The 20895-nt window shown below is 45.1% G+C and overlaps 1 protein-coding gene across 1 annotated transcript in view; it reads left to right on the plus strand.

Moving 5' to 3' along the window:
- ZDHHC14 (zDHHC palmitoyltransferase 14) overlaps positions 1–20895 on the plus strand; it is a 120127-nt gene that overhangs the window by 30028 nt on the left and 69204 nt on the right. Inside the window, exon 3 of the mRNA XM_077755071.1 lies at positions 14860–15018. Coding sequence (XP_077611197.1) covers positions 14860–15018 — 159 coding nt within the window. The remainder of the gene's footprint in view (positions 1–14859; positions 15019–20895) is intronic.

The following is a 20895-nucleotide window of genomic DNA, read 5'->3' on the forward strand; positions in this document are numbered from 1 at the left end:
ATCTAAGCTTATGAATTATAGGGAGCCCAGACTATCACAACCCTTTTTGTAAATGTTTTATGCCTCTTCCAAGCTGTTCTAAAAGTAACATTTTTTTGTTCATTGCAAAGTAATATACAGTAAAACCTAGGTTTGTGAGCATAATTCATTCCAGAAACATGCTTATAATCTAAAGCACTTGTATATCAAAGCAAATTTCCCCATGAGAAATAATGGAAACTCAGATGATATATTTTACGACCCAAAAATATTCATATAAAAATGATTATAGTACTGTAATATAATATACCATAGTAAAGAAAATACAAAATATAAAGAAAAATGAACAAATTAACCTGCATGTACCTTTGAAAACCTTTGTGGCTGGGGTGAGGGAGACAAGAGAGGGGGGGGGTATTGTGTAGGACAACTTTCATTATCACTAACAGAATCCCTGCTATCTATTGGCTCAGTGGAATTTTTCTCTGCATGGGGGCTATTGTATACTCATGCACTGAGGTTGACTCTAGTACAGTGTTAATAAACTCTTATCATATGCTGTATTTAATGTAACTGGAAATAAGGCAGCAGAGGAAAGGGTCTATATCTGCAGGCAGCCTCACCTAGAATGAAGCAAAGCATTCCTAAGCTTACTTTTGTCTGGAAAAGCAAAGGACTGTCCATAGGTGCTTGGAAGTGAACAAAAAATACACTAGTGCCAGTTGTGGGCACCTTCCAGCGTTCTGAAAAAAATCACTGATTTCAGCCAAACACCATGGCCTGAGACTGAGCATCCGAGCATGGGAGACAATCAGCAACAATCCCACAGCAAGAGAGAGAGACAAAGAGAAGAACCACTGGTTCAGTTGTGATCATGTGCTGTTTAGCATCATGTACTACTTATATTGCAAGACATCGCTCGTTTATTAAGTCAAAACTTAGTAGAAATGTTTGCTCGTCTTGCAGAGCACTTGCAAAACAAGTTACTTGCAACCTAAGGTTTTACTTGTATATTGATTATGGAAACCCTGAGAAGCATAAAGAACTTCTTTAAGTATTTTTTAACTAATTTATTTAATTAATCCTACTAATCAGAGATATCCATGGTTAACATTTTGATGTAGTCTTTCAGGACTTTTTCTCTGTGTAATGTATTTTTACATAAATATGGGCTCACATTATACATTACTATTTTGCAAACAGATTTTTTTCCCCTGCTCTATACTATGAACCATTCCACTGCATCTTTAAGAGGTATATGGTTGCCCTATTATATGATCATATAGCACAATCCATTTAACCAATTCCCTTTTATTGACATTTCAGTTTTTAATACTAAAAAACAGTGTCACAGTCAACATTCATGAATATTTCCTGAGGTCAGATGTCTAAAGATGCTCTTGCTCAAAGGAAATATAGGCTGTTAATGTTTTGAGATATATGGCCACTTGTTCCTCAAAAGGTTACATTAATTTATATTCTCACCAACAGTACTGGAACATGGCTCTTCTCCCTGCTCTCAGCAATACTAAATAATTAGCATTTAAAATTAACCTTTGACTTTGCTTGGAATTGGGGGCAGCAAATCACAAATTTTTTCAGTATACTTACTGACCTATTTTTCCCTTTGCATGTGAGTTGCCTGTTCATCTCTTTTACCCATTTGCTTATTGGGATACCTGTCTTTTTCTTAATCATTTATAAGAGCTCTTTAAAGATACTACTCTTTTTATGGTAACAGATGTTTCTATTTGCATTTTATGGAGTTTTTGACATATAGGTTTTTGTGTAGTCAGAATTACCCATCTTTTCTTTAGGTATGCTGCCTTGTCATATATGTATAGAAAGGGCTTCCATACCCCCCAGACTCTTAAGTTTATGTATACTTTTCTAGTTCTTTTGTGTTTTACATTTGTTTATTTTCATATAAGATATGAGAGACGGCTCTAACTTTTGGGTTTTTTCATTCTAGATGGTTACGTATTTATCCCAATTCCATTTTTTTTAATAACTCTTGCTTTCCCCATCGATTTGAAAAGCTGTATTTATCAAATAGTGAATCTTACAGAATTTGCATCTATTTGGGAATGTTCTATTCTGTATCAATATTTCATTTTTTTCCTGGGACAATTACTTCCCCTGATTTTTTTCACTGTTGCAAATATGCTCACCTGTTTATTCTTCCAAATGAAGCTTAGAATCATTTTTTCCACTTTTTCAAAATTCTCCAAATCATATTGGAATTTTGATTGGCAATTGTAATAGATGTATAATGTAATCTGAGAACTGACATATTTAAAATACAGAATCTTGCACTCCAGGATGTGAAATGCTCCTCTGTGTTTTTCAAAACCTCCTTAAAGTCTTTATGTTGTTTTATAGGGTTCTCATTTGGAACCTATCAACCATTCTTTTTTTTGGGGGGGAGCTTAGGTTTATTCCTAGAGTTTTGTGATTACTTTTTCTGAAGTAAATGGGATTTTATCCCTTTGTAGTTTCCAACTGGTTATTGCTAATACTACATATATACATATGTGTGTGTATATATATATATGTATATGTATATGTGTGTGTATATATATATGTATATGTATATATGTATGTATATATATAATATAAGTTTTTAAAGTTTAGATAGATAACATAGATACACATGTATAGATTTATACTAGTGATCCTACTGAAGATTCTTATTAATTTTGCCAATCAGTGTTGATTAGAGGCAAAAGAGAAAACAGTAGAGAACCAACATAGGTGGGCATGTTTTCCATTAAAGTATATAGTGCATTTCTAAATAGTATTCACTAGTGCTGCCGTGGCATCTTTAATTCCCTTTTGCTCAGTGCTAAAGATAAAATCTTAATACTGTACACAATGAGATCTAAGCTGGTCCTTCATAGTGCTCTCACGTTAGTGCCACTCAAACTCTAATAAAAGCATGCCAGGTTTGCCTAGGGATAATGAAGAAATGCAGCCCTGCCTTTGCATGGGCTGCACTTTTTACCTTGTTCTCACTCCCCTTTATAACCTCCCTTTTTACCTCATTCTCACTTCCTTGGGGGTAAAAGTGCCCCCATTTTACCTCATTCTCACCTTCTTGTCATATAATACTGCAAACCCTGAAAACCCAGACTGAGCTCTATTACTGTACTCTGTTTCATAGTTTCTTTTTTTCATTTTTTTTTTTGCTAAGTGTAATCTTCAGGTTTATTTTTTTTCTTAAATAGTTTATTGTCAAGTTGGTTTCCATATAACATCCAGTGCTCATCCCAACAAGTGCCCTCCCCCATGCCCATCCCCCTCTTCCTTTCCCCCACCCCCACCAGCCCTCAGTTTGTTCTCAGCATTCAAGTGTCTCATGGTTTGCCTCCCTCCCTCTCCCCAACTATTTTTCCCCTTCTTCTCCCTCATGGTCCTCTGTTAAGTTCCTCCTAATCCACCTATACGTGCAAACATATGGTATCTGTCCTTCTCTGCCTGACTTATTTCATTCAGCATAACACCCTCAAGGTCCATCCATGTTGCTACACATGGCCAGATTCCATTCTTTCTCATTGCCATGTAGTATTCCATTGTATAAATATACTACATCTTCTTGATCCATCGTAGTTTCTGACAACACAGAAGCTGTGCCCCATGAAGTGGAAATGCACATGAGTATTTCTACCTTTGGCTTTCAGTTAAAGAACTGATACTCACTTATGCAGCACAGCAGATTTGTGTGTGTGAGTGCGCACACTCAGAGAACTTAGACAAAAATCTGAGAGAAATTAAAACGTGGCAAGGACAATGTGACCTTTATTGCTTTTACATTTAAGGGCAAGGCTTGGGCATCCGTGTGAGGGAAAAATATGGCAAAAAGTAAGGTAGTCATTAATTTTCATTTTGCTATAAGCATGTTTTGGATTAACTCAGTTAAACAGGTCATAGCTACTAAGCACTTTCTTTTTCTTGTGTCTTTAACTGCATTAATTAGTGATACAGATATAGACATAGATATATTGCCCTAGAGGATCTGGGAAAGCCCCCAATAGAGAAGTTTTGAGAGCTTTGAACATCATAGCATCTGACAGTTCAAGGTCCTTCAACGAATTAGGATGCCCCTGAACTATGGGCGCTCAAATTATCAGAGTTTAAATGTGGAGAAACTGAGGCCTGTTTTCTCTACCAGATAAAAAAAATCACCAATGCCAGCCTATGTTCCTATTTTCTGGAACATGTGCTTCAGAACTATGTTTAGGAATATTTGGGCTTACTGTCATGGAATTACTTTTGCAACAGGATGAAGATTGATGTTTACTACTCCTTGGTCACAGTTACAATTCATACTCACAGCTATCTCCTTAACTCTATGAGAGTATACAGCTGTAGACAGGATCTCTTTTCTAATTTAACAGGGCCTTACTTACCTGAAATTGGCTTCCACTCCAGGCTGTAGCTGTTGTCCTTCATGATATTTTTCAAACTGTGTCCCCTGGGACCAGAGCATGAAACAATCAGGGCCCATCCATGTCAACCAGAGTCACTTCATTCTTGCCTGGTTGGATATTCCAGTTCTTTTAAGATTGTCTTTGAACAAAAAGTTACACTGTTATAAATACAAGAAAAATGGGCAGTTTGGAAACCTGGCCTGGCCATTTCATCCAGCTGACTTTCCATTTTCCATAACTAATGAGATAGCATCAGCTCTTTGAGTAACATTAGCATCTTTATAAATGGCACACATCTCTCTCCAGCATCCCTGGGCCGGCTGCTGAAATTCTCAGCCCAGTGATCCAAACACTCATGCTGAGGGTTTAGCTCTTATCTACATCATGTTTGCCGTGGATCCCTGGCCTCAACATCAGATATGCAACAGAGAGGAGCTTTACCAGAAGAACTGATTCTTAGACCCTACCCTGTGGGCCTCAGAATCTTCAGAAGTAAGGAATTTCTGCATTTTAAAATTCTCCCAAGTAAGCGAGCAAACCTTCACAGGTGATGCTTGTCAGAGCACCTAACGAGCAAGCAGGGCCTCCACTAGGCTTTTGTCCTGCTTGCTAACGAGGGTCTGCGTCGGCAATGCTTCACAAACTGTCATATGCATCCAAACCATGTGGGATTATTCCTTTCTAACGAGCTTCCCAGTGATGTTGATACTGCTGGTCCACAGAACACACTTTGAGTAGCAAGGCCCCAGGCCAATGTTTCCCATCCTTGGCGCTTACTGATTTCTTAGGCTGGATAATTCTTTGCCGTGGGGGCTCTCCTGTGCATTATGGGACGTTTAACAGCATCTCTGGGCCTAACTTATTCCCTCCGGCCGTCTTTAGACATATTTGACTTAGCTAGATTTTTTTCCTGGGGCCCCAAATCACCCCTGTTTGAGAATCACTGTCCTAGCTGACCTTGATCATCAGCCCTAAGATCTCTTATTAAATGTGATTCATTTGTACTCTTAAAGATCCATACTCTGGGCTTATCTGCCCTTCCTAGAGTGTAAGCCACGAAAGGACAGAGGACTTATCTTATTCACCACTGTATGCAGGGCACCGAGAACACTGCTTAGCACATGGTAGGTGCTAACATGTATCTGAAAAGACGAATGAATGAATGAATGAATGAATGAAGCTAGCACTGAGTAGCACATGGAGCTGTTTCTCCAAGGCTCCCTTTTTCTGCCCTCTATCAAGCAGACAGAGAAAGGTTGCCTTGCCCAGTTCTCTACAAATGTTTCATTGTGTTTTTCTCAGTTCTTGGTTAAAGCCTTAAGCGGTAGGGTTCTCATGTGGCTGAAGAGTATCTGTTCAAGCTCTCATCTGACAAATGCTTTCTCCTCGACCAAGTTTTCTCCTAAAGGAGATCTATCCTATGAGCCCTTGATGACCACGTCCAGAGTGAGCCCAAAGCCTTTGTGGTCTGTACGTGAAATTACCTGCTATGACCAAACCCAGCTGCGCATGCAGGAGACGTGAGGTCAAGGCTGAGCCACTTTGTGAAGTTTATTGTCTGCAGCCCCGTTTCCCCCTTACCCCTGCCACCACCCCCTACCCTGTAACTGTTCCCACCACTTAAGATGCTGGCGAGGGGTTCGCGGCAGACCTGCGAGTAGGAACCATACACATACATCACCGCTGTCAGAGCCAGAAAGTGTCCCTGCCAGTCCCTTTCCGTTCCTCCTCCCAGGCTGCCACGGTCCCCACACCAGACCCCTCCACCCTGCTTTGTTCATGAAGGCAGCACTGTGGAGGGTGTGGGGGTGGTGGTGAGACTCGGTGGGAAAAAGTGCCCCGTCTGCACCCCCCATGCCTCCAGCAAGGGCAGGCAGCCCAGTCTCTCCATGCGGGGCGTGCCTCAGGTCCTCCTCCAGGCCCCCGCCCCCAGGAGTCTGTAGCAGTTCCCCCACTGCTGCCCTCTCCATCCATCCCTGCAGGGGGGCTCCCTCTCCAGGACTCTGCAGCATTCCAGCATTCTACCCACTTGACGGCAAGCCAGCGGACGCAATGAGCCTGGCCCCGTGCCTTTCCGTCTCTGTGCGCGCACTTCAGCCATTGGAGCATGGTGGCTTCATCCCCTCGCCCGCCGCCCATCCTGGCTGAGCTTTGTTTCCAGCATTCTCTGTCCAGCCCTGAGAGAGTGCGGTTCCTTCCTGCTCCACCCCAGCATCCACTCCGACCACAGTCACAGCCACGTCCCCTGCGTCCGGAGGAAACCCCGATTGCCCTGCCAGCTTCCTCCTTCTGCACTGGCATATTGCCTGCTAGGGGGCCACAGGACGCTCCTTGTCCCACAGGATGGGAGTATCCTTGGAAGGTATGAAGGCCAAGTTCATTGAGGAAACCCTGGGTTTCCTTTGAACTTTTTTATTCCCAGCACCTTCGCTGTGCTGATGCGCCAGTCAGTCTCCTGGAGGGAATCCAGTGTCGGGTCTTCCAGATGCGTTCGTAGCAGACTCTGTGACTCAGTGACACCGTGCCTCTCCAGTGCTCCTTGCTTCTAAACGTAGGACTGCCTTGGGGCTCAGCCCTTGGCCCCCCACCTTCTGATAACTTCAGAGGCCAAGGGACATTCATCTCCATCCCAGGCCCTTCCTCTCAGGTCATGCTCTGTATGTGCACATATGCCTGCAAGCTACTTCCTCACACTCGGTACCAGCAGGCCATCTCTCCCTCCCCGCCTCCCCCCACTGCACCCTCATGAGAACAAGCCAGTGCCACCCCCTGCCTCAGGATGCTGCCACAGTGCCCCTTTGCACCGTCCAGAGCCGGAGACTCACCCTGCGCACCCACCCGTCTCTCGTTTCCCACATCCACTAATAAACCATTTTCACATTTCCATAATGTGTCCACATCTTTCCATCACCACAGCCACCACCCTGTTTTGAGCTAACGTCATCTCCAGCTTGTATTCCAAATCCCTGCAAACTGGCTGTCTTGCTTCCCTCTGTCCCCAGCCCATCTCTGAGACTGCAGTCCATGTGGTATTTCACATGTTACCTATGTTTGTATTACACACGTGTATGTAACCCTTCTTGGCTCCCGTGTTAGGGTTCTCCAGAAAAAAAAAAAACCAACAGGAGTACATAGATTTATTTTTAAGGAATTGGTTCATGGGATTGTGGGAGCTGGCCAGTTTGAGATTTGTGGGACAGGCCAGCAAGCTGGAAAATCAGGCAAGAGTTGATGTCAAAGCCTTGAGTCCAAATTTTCACAGGCAGGAGTTCTATGTTGCAGTCTTGAAGAGAATTTCTTATACTTCAGAGAATCTCAATCTTTGCTCTTAAGGCCTTCAGCTGATTGGATGAGGCCCACCCACCTTGTGGACTATCATCTGTTTTACTCCAAGTCTGATTTAAATGTTAACTCCTAAAAACACCTCAGCATGGGGACCTGGGCAGCTCAGTCAGTTAAGTGTCTGATTTTGGCTCAGGTCGTGATCTCACAGTTTGTGGGTGTGAGCCCTGCATGGGGCTCTGTGCTGACAGCTCAGAGCCTGGAGCCTGCTTCAGATTCTGTGTCTCCCTCTCTCTGCCCCTCCCCTGCTGCTGCTCACACACTTTCTCTCTCTCTCTCAAAAATAAACATCAGAACATTTAAAAATAAATAAAAACACCTCGGCAACATCCTGGTGGTGTTTGGGCACATACCTTAGCCAAGGTCACATATAAACTTAACAATCAAGCTTCCTTTTTCACTGAGGATGAAGGCTAACATCCCAAACATGACTACAAGGCTGTGTGATCTAGCCCTGCCTTCTTCCTCTCTGATCATCTCCCAGTCACTGTGTCCTGGTCACTCAAATCTGCATGCAGTTCTTGAATAAACCACCTACTTCCTGCCCTGGGACCAGGACACAAGTTATTCCCTGTGTCTGAAATGCCTTGCTCCTAACTCCCAGCGTGCATGCACACTTACACACGCACGCACAGGCATTGCCTAAGGAAGCCCTATTCCATCAGCTTCCAGATCCTGGTTCAGATGCTCTTCTGGGAAGAGTCCTCATGCCAAGCAGACAGAGTTCCCTGCTTCTCTGACTCAAAGTAACACAGTGCATAATGACACATTTAGTTTCGTGTTTACTTAATTAGTATCTGTCTCCTCCACTAGACTGTAAACTCCCTGAAGGCAGGAGCCAGGTCTGTGTTGTCTACCAGAGTACCTCCAACACTCACAGATGTTGGATTAGGGAACCGGGAAAGACTGGCTGGGCCCTGAATGCCTTAGGTCTTCCATTCCCTCATGTCTCATGTGGGGTCACGCTTGCCTATGGCTTCCCCCCTCTGCTTTCCTCACTCTCTCGCTCCTGGCTCCTGCCCCTCTCTGGTCCTCCTTGATGTGTGCCCCTCTAAGCAGAGGGGCCTCTCCCCTGTCTGCCTGTCTGTGTGGCTCAGGCTTAAAACCGCCTGCATGAGCCTTTCCTCACACATCAGTTTTCGTCTTTGAAGACAAATATATAAGACAAACTGACAGAGCAAAGCTTTCAGCTGGTGGTAGAGGGCTGGGGACTGTCACTCCTTCATGAGCCCTCAAACGCACATTTGTATATAAACATTTATGGAGGCAAAGCTACTGCCATCCAATATATCGGTGAGAAAATATTCACATTTTTATCCTTGGGTGGAAACCTAACCAATGTCTGTGGACAGATCAGAATTTGCTCTACTTTTCACCCCTAACAGTTTAATAGTTGAGTTGTCTAAGATTTCATCATCTTAATATTTTCCTATGGGGTTAGAAGTTCACAGACTGTTAGCCAAGAGCCTGTGTTAATTGGCTCTTAGCCATTTTCCATCATGAGAGGTAACCATTTCAAGGTTGGGTAGTCTGTGTCCCAAATGCTGCAAAGCATCAATGACATGAGCCTTATGAAATTTTAGATGCATTAGATGTCATCCAGCCATGCAATGGACATGGTCGTGAAGACCTGAGTATAAAGCAAATCTCACTTCCCTACGACTTGTATCCTAGTGCAGAGAAGCTTTACCCTCGTTCCGGTTAAACATTTATTAGTAGAGGTTCCTCCCTCCAGAAGGACACTTTTAGTGGTAGAATCATCATGAAACTTCGACGCACCAGGGAATCCCACTGTCCCAAATCCTTTTGGTAAAGGAAAAAATCTTAATGTACGTCTTTCATAAGTTTGGATATTTCCCTTTGCATCGTAAGAAGGGAAAGTTCAGTTGCTTCATATGGTGAACTTCAGCAGTCTTAAAAGTTCAACAGTTTCCTCCCTGAACTGGGAGTGGGAATAAATCAGGTGGTAGACAAGTGGATCTCTCAGGGAGTGAGTGTCCTATTTATTATTCCTTCAAGCAAAGAGCAAGACTTGTTTGGAGAGTGGCTTTGAAATAGGCATGTGTTAACAAACAACTTACTAACGACCTCTGGTGAGCCCGGGACTTCTCACTGAGTGAAAAACTTAGTCACCAGGCAGTTTTGTGTCCCTGGACTCCCACCGCATAGCCCCTCCCCCGCTCCCCAGGTCCCCTCATTCTTTGCTGATTGTGAGGCTCGTGCCAGTTGGAGATTCTGTTACTCTTTCTGCCTCCACACCAACAGCTACCAACAATTTGCAAGAAGGGGAAACTGTATTAAAAATAAAAAAGACCATTTCAGGCTCTGAAGTTTGCTTTCAAAAGACTTGTATATAAAAATGTCCTTAAGCAATACTGATTCCCGTAAACTTGCAGTACTGTTAGAGGCTCCCCCTCCCAAATTCTGGTGTTCTTTAACCGTTAGATATTGCAGACTTCAATTATCCTTTTTCAGCGTCTGTACTTAAACCACAAAGAGCAGCCCTTGGAAGCGGAGGGCACAATTGTTGCCAACAACAATGACCAGAACCAAAAACACAGAGAGACCGAGGATTTGCACAGGGCACCGCCTTCTGTGCCCCGTGACATGGGCCACGGGTGTTCGCCATCTCCAGGGACGAGGACAGATTTTATGACCAGCTGTGAGCCTCAGTCTGTGTGTTGAGGAGACACTTTCTTTGTGCTCAGGTGGGTATTTGGAGCCCTGGGTTCCAGGGCCCAGTGACTCACATCTACCCTGGGCGCAGGTATGCCCGAAAGCTGCTGGCTGGAGTGGATGTTGAATTTATTATGTGAAAGAAACAGCAACTTTGGGGCGCCCTGAGTTTTCAGCAGTCCGTGTTGCCCGGCCCCCTCTGGGGGCGCATACGCAGACTAGCTGTGTGAGATGGGTAACTGGACCAGCAGCAGCAGTGGACACATTTAAGAGGAGCAGCAGCCTCAGGAATCTTGGGAGAGGCGTTCCCAGGGAGGGAGGAGTCACTGGCTCAGAGGACAAGGCGCAGTGGGCCCCTGGCTGATGCCTGGGTGTGGAGGACACCAGGCCCGTGCGTCCAGGCATCCTTCCTTCCCACCTGCTGGGACTACTGGCCTTCCATTGAGCATGCACCTCTTGAAGACCTACTGTGTGCTAGAACCTCTGCTAGACAGTGGGAACAGGGAGGGCAAGGCGTGGCCTCTGCACTCCAGCAGCCCCTGGGTGAAGACACGGAAGCAGATTCCTGTACTGACTGCACCAGCGAGGCCCCAGGTCTTCCCTCCAGCCTGTGAATGTCACCAGCAGAGAACGAGTCTCCCCTGCTCCCAGCACAAGACTGGTCCCCAACAGCACAACATGATCTAGCGACTGAATATAATATACACATCAACGAATCGTATGGTAAAAAAGTCCACAGGAGGAAACAGCTCAGCTTCCAAAGTGTTTCTACAAGAGAAGCTTCGACTGGTCCTCAAAGACAGAAGGATTCAGACCGCATGAAACGGAGGCTCATGGGCAGACTTCGTGCCTGGAATACAAAGCAGCAGCCTGTTCAGGGGACACACCGGGTCACTGTGCTTTGAGCACAGGCTCCGTGTAAGACCGTGTGGCAAGAGAAGGGCCAGGTGCCTGGAAGACCGTGTGTGGCCCAGGGGACCCCCATGGCGGGTTTTTATTAGACTTCCATCTAGAAAGCTGGCCCTGAGGGAATGGGGGGGCCAGACTGGCCAGGAGACCCACTGCCCAGCAGACAGCCCAGCAGGACCCCCTACTGACTTCTCCCCTTGTCTCTGTTCATTTATGGGTCCTCCATGGCCTCTGGCCCAGTATTTTACTTAGAGTAAATACAGTTGACCCTCAAACAAGACAGGTTTGCACGGCCCGGGGCCACTTATACATGCGGGCTTCTCCAAAAATATAGAACAGCACTGTACATGTATTCTCTCTTCTTTATGATTTTCTTAATAACATTTTCTTTTCTCTAGCTTACTTTATTGTAAGAAGACTGTACATAATGCATATAACATACAAAATATGTCTTAATCAACTTCATGTTACTGGTAAGGCTTCTGGTCAACAATAAGCTAATAGTACGTTTTGGGGAGAGTCGAAAGTTATACTTCGATTTGTGCAAGGGGGTCATCCCCCCAACCCCAATATCATTCAAGGGTCAGCTGTAGGTTCTAAATATCAGTTGACTTTTTTTTTCAGTTATGTGGCTCTTCAGTCACTTAATAATGGCACAGTTGGGTCCTGAATCCAGGTCTTCTGATTCTTCCATTTCTTTGACATAGAAAGTTCTCCAGATGTTTAGTCCAAGAGTTTTCAGATTTAGCTTAATTCTTAAGCTTCAATTTATCTTGTCTGTTGGATTCTAACCTTCAGTTCACATTGTATCAAATCTTTAACCTTTCGAAATTGTACTTTGGAACAAGATCACTAGTGTTTGTCTTAAGGAGTGCTAGCAGATACTTTTCCAAGTCACTGCCTACTCAGACTAAGCTATTTTAGAAGTTTGAGTGTGGATAAGATGGTCATCCCTGCTTTTTCAGACACTTTCTGTGACAATTCAGTTTTTAAACTTTTCTGATTAAATTAACACAAATTTTGCTGATTGGCTTAGTATTTTCATTTTTTGTTTTTTTTTGTTAAAAAAATTTTTTAATGTTTATTTTTGAGAGAGAAAGAGACAGAACATGAGCAGGGGAGGGGCAGAGAAAGAGGGAGACACAGAATCTGAAGCAGGCTCCAGGCTCTGAGCTGTCAGCACAGAGCCGGACGTGGGACTTGAACCCATGAACCATGAGATCATAACCTGAGCCGAAGTTGGATGTTTAAATGACTGAGCCACCCAGGATCCCCTGGACTATTATTTTTAGACATATATCTGGCTTTCTAGTTTTTCTACCCCTGTTTGCAAGAGCTAAATGATACAGTGGGTGTCATGGCTAACATAAGGCTAGTGAGGCACCGAATCATAATTAATTTAGGCCCTAGTGGCGCCCAGTTGGCACAGTCTCTGGAGAGCTGACCTTATCTTTGATGTATTCAAAGCAAGTTATTTTTACCCTGGTGGTTAGGGAAGTACACAGCCATGCTGTCTCTTTGTTTTCTCCTTATTACAGAATCCATTGGGAGGTTTGATAGGGCAGCCGCCGGGGTGCCAGGACAGTGGGACACATGCCAAGAGAGGGTATCCTGCTTGGCAAGGCCACCCAGAGTCCTTCGGATGGCTCTGTGCCCGTTTAATTATTCTAAGTAGAAGAGTTGTCCTCAGCGAAGAGGTGAAGCGGAAGGCTGCTCCTTACTCTTCCCATTTCCCTGCCCTCCTCACTGCCTTCTCTCCCTTGGGTGTTCTTGAACTCTGTCCTTTCTTTCTATAAGCTGCTTGTAGAACTTTTAATTTTCCATGAATAGAAAATGGCTGATAACCACTGACAATGCTTCCTCTACCACGTGGGTTGGTATTTTTACAAATACCAAACTTAGGCCAAAGGGCAAGGGGCAGATTTTCAGACCTCTGTTCTCCTCTTAAAAAAGATTGGGGTGAAGGGTCCCTGAACTCATGACGCAGGAGTGGTGGATTCTGTAAGAGCAGGGGGGTGGGAAGAGGGTGTGGCTCTGCACATATCACCCCACCTGGAGTGTTTTTACAACCCTGAAGCCAGACTGTACTCCCACCAATGAAATCAGACTCTCTCAGGGCAGGACCGAAATATCAGGGCTTTTGGAAGCTCTTCCTGTAACTCCTGCCCAGGCTGCATGTGGGGGCCTCCGTGGGGGTTGGGACTCACCCCTGCCACCTGGGAAATTTATCAAATGTTGCAACTATTGCTGTCTGATAGTGTGTCCTTTCAGTGTGGATGAAGTAAAATGGACAGCAACCTTTAATGTTACCAGCTCTGTTTCTAGAACACCAGGAACTTTCCCAATATTTCCTTCAGCCCCTCGAGTCTGAACTAGCTGTTTACCCACGGCAGTCTCTGCCCAAGCCCTTAGATATTCTTGCTACTCTCCATCCCCCCCATGGCCTCCTGTGCTTGGCTGCACAGGTAGCTGCCCCAAATTCTTCCTGACAGTCCTCACGGGGTTCTGAGGGGCCTAGAGGAGAATAAAACTGGATGTTTTATCTTCCTGTAGAGCAGGGGTTCTCAACCCTGCAGCACATTAGAATCACCCCAGGGCTCGATTTTGATTTAATGGGTCTGCAGCAGGGTCCATCCATTAGGGGAATTTAGAAAGCTCCCTGGGTGATTCTAATATGAACTCACAGACAAGAACCAGATCTGTAAGATAAAATGAAATGTAAAAAAAAATACGTATTTGTATTTTTTTCAACATTTAAAAAACTAGTTCTAGAAGATAATGAAAGATGCTGGCCAGACAATAAACAAAATACAGAGATTATTTTTAAAATATATATTTAAATATGTCTATTTTGAAAAAAATTACACACACACATGTTTATATATATTCTATATTCCCCCTCCCCCCCCCCATNGACTCTTAAGCAGGACTTGGAATGTACTATCAGAGAAAGATCTTGATGTCAGTATCACCGACTATTAATTAGAGCAGCACTAGCTGCTGTAACAAATAAAACCCAGACCTTCAGCAATTTTACACTGGGAATTTGGTGTCCATGTAGCAGTGTGGAGGGTGAAGAGATCAGAGAGGCAGCCCTCCTTTCTGCACATTCAGGGTCCCCAGTATCTGGTCTGATGGTGGCCCTGCTGGGGGGCGAGGAGAGAGTGGGCGGGGCTCCATTGGGAGGGACCCATTGGCTGGGCCCTGCGACGTGTGCTCGAACCTCGTTGGCCAGAACTCAGTCACACGACTGCTACCTGTGTGAACTATTTTGTGCAGACCCAAGCTACCTGTGTGAACTATTTTGGGTAGCCCCAGCCCCTGGTCGGGAGCTGGTCGGCGGTGGGGAGCAGGCCCTCTGCAGCACCTGCCATTTGCGTGTGTGGAGTCGGGTGCCTCGCGGAAAGGCCAGGTGTGGCCGCTGCCCTTGGGAATGCAGGCTCCAGGCCTCCGAGGTGCGAGAGCCTGCAGAGGATACATGATTGTATTAAGGGCTGTGCCCTTTCTCTTCTTTTCTCCACAGATATCGCAAACGGCACCAGTTCAGGGGGGTACCGCCCACCTCCCAGAACCAAAGAAGTCATCATCAATGGCCAGACTGTGAAACTCAAATACTGTTTCACCTGCAAGATTTTCCGGCCTCCTCGCGCCTCTCACTGTAGCCTTTGCGATAACTGCGTAGGTGAGTAGAAGCGGAAATTGCCTCTGTCCCGCCCCTCGTGTGTGTGGGAAGATGTCTGTAGCTGACGGGGTAGCTGATTTCCCGTGTGTAGACTGTGCTAAAGAGAATCGGCATGGGTGTCACTTTAATCCTCCAAAACTGAGCAACAATAATAGTTAATATTTCAAGCGCTTCCGGCCATGTATCCAGTTCACCAAGCCTAGTGTTCCCAAGTGTCTCTCTTTTCCTCTTACATTCTCCAGCACCCCCCGCTGTGGGTGCAGCGCCCTAGACCGGCTCCTCCAGGCGTGCACACACCGGCGTGGGGGTTCTTTGTTCCCTGGAGCTGCCAAATCAGCAGGCACTAGAAATCATTTTAACCCCTGGGTCCCTCCATTGCCCGAAGGGCTGGAGGCACATGGAGCCGGATGTGCTTTGTGAAGTTCTTCCAACTCCTCAGAGGAGCACTGAGCTGGGAGATGGAGGCATTGGAAGCACAAAGAGAGAAAAAGAGGCAGAGGCCGGAAGACGTCCAGGCCTAAGTTAGGATCGTGGCTCTTTGGGGTTAGGACCAAGACCTTCCCTCTCTGTCCACTGGTTTTCTCCAGGACAGACTAGAGAAGTAGGCAGAAGGAATGGGTGACACGGAGGTTATCGGTTGTAAGACTTGGCTCTACGGCTCTGGCACCCCTGGTCCAGGACAGGCTTTTCCAACTGCCGTGGGTCCCAGTCTTTTGCAGTTATTTGGCAAGCACTTCCTGTCACTTCAGACTGAGAGCCTCGTACCACACTCACAGACCATAGTCTGCCCTGGGCTGGAGCTTCTTAGAGATGAAGTTGGCAAGGAGATGGTGGAAGACCCAAGTCACAGGAAGGGTGATTGCAGAAAGGCTCCGCCCCTGGAGAAAGACCCTCATTTCTCCAGTCCCATAGCCTGCTTCTAATAGAAATGGCCAAGGGTAATTCTGGGCTTTAGGCATGGGAATCCTCGGTCAGCTCAGAGCAAACCTGTTTCCCTCATATCATCAATGCCCAACGCTCTTCCTGAGTCTATTAGAATTTGTAGTCTCAATTCTTGAGGAAAATAGAATGTTATAATGTGCTTCCGGTGTGCAAAGCTATTTTCCTTTTGTCTGAAATTCGCTTCATCCTAACTTTAAAAATCTACAATTTGGTAGAAAATCCATGATTTCCCCATCAGGCCTTGTCTTGGTTTTATTAACTTAGATGAATTACTTTCAGATTTTGCTCCCCCAGCAGAATAGAATAGAATTACATTCAGTCTTTTCCCCATTTTGAAAGTAGCCTGAGTTAGGAGCTGGAAGTCTGGAACCACATGGCCTGGGTATAAATACGAGCTTCGTGTCTACTTAAACTCTTTATGCCCCAGTTTTCTCATGTGTACAGTGGGGTTGATACAAGTAACTACTTCATGGGACGGTCGGTCGAGGGATTAAATGCATCAGTACAAGGAAAACAGAATAGTGCCCGCTGTATAGGCTCTATAATTGTTGCTGCTATTCTGTTATTACATCTGCTCCCGTGATATTTTTGTTTGGCTTTCTCTGGATAATTTCTTGATCAACTGTAGCCCTCTATGGGGGTGATGACCAACACTACACCTGGTCGTCTACATGGGGGCACACTAGGGTTCCTTCAAAGACACACGACAGCCTTCGTTAGGTTTCTAATATGTTTCCTGGTGACGTCAGCCGTCTCATGCCCATCTTGAGGACATTTTAAGCCAGAGCATCATGGTGGCATAAACATCTGCAGGGAATAATCTGTAGGGATTCTCAGGACCCTCTCTTGGGTCATAATTTTTTTTTAATTTTTTTAATGTTTTATTTATTTCTGAGAGAGGGAGAGAGACAGCATGAGCAGGGGAGGGTCAGAGAGAGAGGGAGATACAGAATCTGAAACAGGCTCCAGGCTCTGAGCTGGCTGTCAGCACAGAGCCCGACGCGGGGCTCGAACCCATGAACCGTGAGATCATGACCTGAGCCGAAGTCGGACGCTTAACCGACTGAGCCACCCAGGCGCTCCTTGGGTCATAATTTTGATATTGCATGAATGAATGTTATATGATGGAATAGTATATAACATGCGCTTTTCACATAAGCTTTTCTGTTACTTTGCTTGCCTTTTTCTGGAGGTCCAGTGACTTATTCCACTAGGCATTATAGGTAGGGAGTTGTTACATACAAACCCATAGCGTTTACTGGGCACCTCCTTCTCTTTATCATTTATAAAAATGTTTACCCATTTCTAGACATCTGACTGTCCCTTTGTTCATTTGTATCATTTGGTCCCAATCTTCTGTTTCCTTTCTCTAGGCTAGACTCTTAATCATGATAAAACTTCCTCCCCAGCTCATAGTGCTTTAAAATTCTCTTTGGATTATTGTAAAACACTTTCTAAAAGCTCATAGAATTGTCTTATTCATTCCCTCCAACAGCCTTAGGTGTTCATACATATCCCTTAAAGAACCTTGATGAATTAGAAGTAAAATCTCCTTACCAAAATTATCTATCAACCCCAGTTAATGGTGCACTTCTCCCAGAATATAACTGTTTAAGGTTATGGAAACTACCAGCTGAGAAAATAAGAGCCATCAGTCTATAATACCTAGGAGCCCTTCTGCAGCTTTTTTTTTTTTTTAAAGTTTATTTATTTATTTATTTGGAGAGAGACAGGGAGAGAGCATGCAAGCAGGGGAGGGGCAGAGAGAAAGGGAGAGAATCCAAAGTGGGCTCTGGACTGACAAGGAGCATGAACTGTGAGATCATGATCTGAGCCAAAACCAAGAGTTGGACACTTAACTGACTGAGCCACCCAAGTGCCCCATAAACCCTTCTGATAAATCCAAGTCACAGTGGCAATCCAGCATTCCACAAATAAGCATGGCGGTATCCTGTAATTGGGAGGCACAGAACAGTGAAAAGAGAGGAAAGGGGAAAGTTTGGGAGTAGGCTCCAGAGGAGGAAACTTGGCCAGAGAGCATATCACCAGCATCTGCCCCTCAGCATCATTTGATGGCCCTGGGGCTGGGGTTTGGCAAACCCTGATGAGGGCCCCACTGTGCAAATGACAGGTGAGATAAGCAGCATACGGGTGATTTAAAATAAAGCTACTCACAGCCCTCCTGCAACAACCACACAGTGACTCACACCTACATCGCTTCGGTTTTCCAGTTCATTATGCTACATTTGGGCCTTTGGCGTGACCCATTAGCAGACCAGCAAATTGGACTTTGTTCTGCATTTGGGAAAATAGAGTGGAAAGCAAATGTCTCCAACTGAGAAGTGTAATTGCAGAGTTTGCCACGATTTTATTTTTAGATAGAACGTTTTTATTGAAAGAATTCTGCTTTTTGCAGCCAGGGAGAAAAATACAATGATATGCTGAAAGCCAGAGTTAGCACATGTGGCTTCCCTTCCCTTGTAATGAGTGGGTTTGGGTCGGTTCTTCCTAGGGACACAAATAAATGCCGCTTGATGCTGGGAGAAGGGAGAGGAAAAATGGGGTTTCCCAGGCAGTTCAGAAGAGTGGTTTTCTTTGTTAAATACGTTTGAAATGAGAGCAAACTTGTAAGGGCTCTGTATTTTGAGTTAAGAACTGATGGTAAAGCTTTCGTGGAGAGCAAAGCCTGGTGCAAATATAGAATGGGTTAGCAGGGCCTTGTGGTTGGCAACTTGGCTCTAACACACTCAGACTTGGGGACTGGATCCGGGTCCTGTCATTGGATGATATTGGTACATGAGTAGGTTATCTGACTACCCCAACTGTTAGCACATCTATAAAGTGGATGACCCTAGTACTACCTCGTAAGTTTCTTTTAAGGATTAAAAGAAATGGGGTGCCTGGGTGGCTCAGTCGGTTAAGCGTCCGACTTCAGCTCAGGTCACGATCTCACAGGTCGTGAGTTCGAACCCCACGTCGGGCTCTGTGCTGACAGCTCAGAGCCTGGAGCCTGTTTCAGATTCTGTGTCTCCCTCTCTCTCTCTGACCCTCCCCTGCTCATGCTCTCTCTCTCTCAGAAATAAATAAAACATTAAAAAATTAAAAAAAAAGAAAAAAAAGGATTAAGTGAGGCTGTGCCCAGCAAGGACCCAGTATAGACCTGCCACATGCTGTGGGGGCTCAGAGAGTGCTTGTCATTAATGTTACTGTAGGTAACCAGGGGAATGCTGCTAACAGTGCTCCAAAAATACCTGCATAGGACAAGTTCAGGGGGTGATAGGGGTCACCTTGTTTCCCCGTAATCTGGTATGATATAGATGACCTGCAGTCTTGGAATGAATATACTCTTTCTCTCTCTCATTTTGTCTCTATTTACCTCTGTTTCTGTCTGTCTCTCTTTCAAAACCTTTCTCTGTCTCTCTCTAGTTCTCTTTCTTGGTTGCCATCACATTGCTTCTGCACCTATGGAACCAGCTATTTTGTCGTGTTTGTTCAGCCAGGCAGTCTTTGAAGTTATAAAATGTTTTTAGATGACCAGCATCTAGGGCCATGGGGCCACTTCTGCTCTCTCCGATCCTAAGGCTCCCTCAGGTCATTATTAAATTGAGAGTAACTGAAGGTGCTGGGGAAGCAAACTGTACGCTCGGGAGGTCCTCTCAAACCCGCTGTATATCTCAGAGCCCCAAGTGAGTCCCCTCCACATTTCAGGGAAGTCTGTCCTTTGATGGGCTCTGGTCTAGGGTCAGAATAGCCAGCAGCTCTCATTGGAATTGGGTATTTTTAATACACTCTAAACCTGTAATTAAAAGGGACTTATTTGAAAGTAGTTTAACCACACACTGTGGATTTGGTTGAGTTTGATAAACAAAGAGACAGAGCGCACACGCCTCTGTAAGCCCGTGCTGTGTGCAGGTGTCCAGCTTTGACCAGGCAGAAGGCAGCCTAGCCTGAGGCCCCGAGGTGGCCTCTGGAGGCAGCAGCTCCCTGGATCCCAAGGCTGCTGCCCTGTCTAGGAAGGGAGGACCCTCTCTGCATTTGCAGTGACACATCTGGAGGTGCTGTGAGGACAGAGAAGACGGTACCTGAAGCCCTCAGGCTGTGTTGGCCCCGGGTATGCTGTAAGCAAGGCCAGCCGCACTCCTCATACAGGGGGTGCCCTGGTCCCATTTAGTTCTGTCCTTGTCTGTCAGCTCTGGTGTAGGCGGCACAAAGAGCCTGCAGAGGCCCCCCACAGAGACTTGGTGTTCAGGGACTCCTGGTTTTGGTAGGCCTTTCCCACCATTTAAAAAATCCCTTATTGACTCACTTTCTTGTTCCCTTGTCTCTTTTTTCCTGTGCTCTTTCTCTCCTGGGAGTACTACACACTCCCCTTCTCACTCTACAGTGTCTCCCTCCCATCAATCCAGCTGCTGCCTCTGTGACGTAGTTTCCTGAGCTCAACTGCTGATATTTTGTCTGTTGTGTACACTCTGTGCACATCAGAGCTCAGTTACTGCTGCACGGTTGTCCTCAATATTAGGAGGTTTAGAATATCTGAGATTTGGAATTGCAGCGCTTCTGGTATAGAGTAGCATTCTAGAATTTATTTTTAACTATTAGGGTATGGTGATAGGGCTATTAATTTCCCATAGGAAATTTTGTATGGGAAGAGCAGGCATTTGCATTCCTCCAAAAACCGAAATGGAAAGGGCTGTGCTGTAGTCCCCCTCCCACCACCAAGTTTCCAGTATCTTTGCTTTTCAGTCACATTTAATAAGCACCTATGTGTCAGACACTACTAGTAGCTAGCTGCATCAAAATAAAAGACAATCCTCAAAGAGAGTTATTAAGAACAGACCAAGGAGAATTCATTATATTTATTATATGTAATGTTATATTGTTATATTTATTATATTATTTATTACATAATGATAGAAGTCAGAATTTTTATTATAT

This window comes from Crocuta crocuta, unplaced genomic scaffold, assembly GCF_008692635.1.
Source record: "Crocuta crocuta isolate KB4526 unplaced genomic scaffold, BGI_CrCroc_1.0 scaffold11, whole genome shotgun sequence".
Classification (NCBI taxonomy): domain Eukaryota; kingdom Metazoa; phylum Chordata; class Mammalia; order Carnivora; family Hyaenidae; genus Crocuta; species Crocuta crocuta.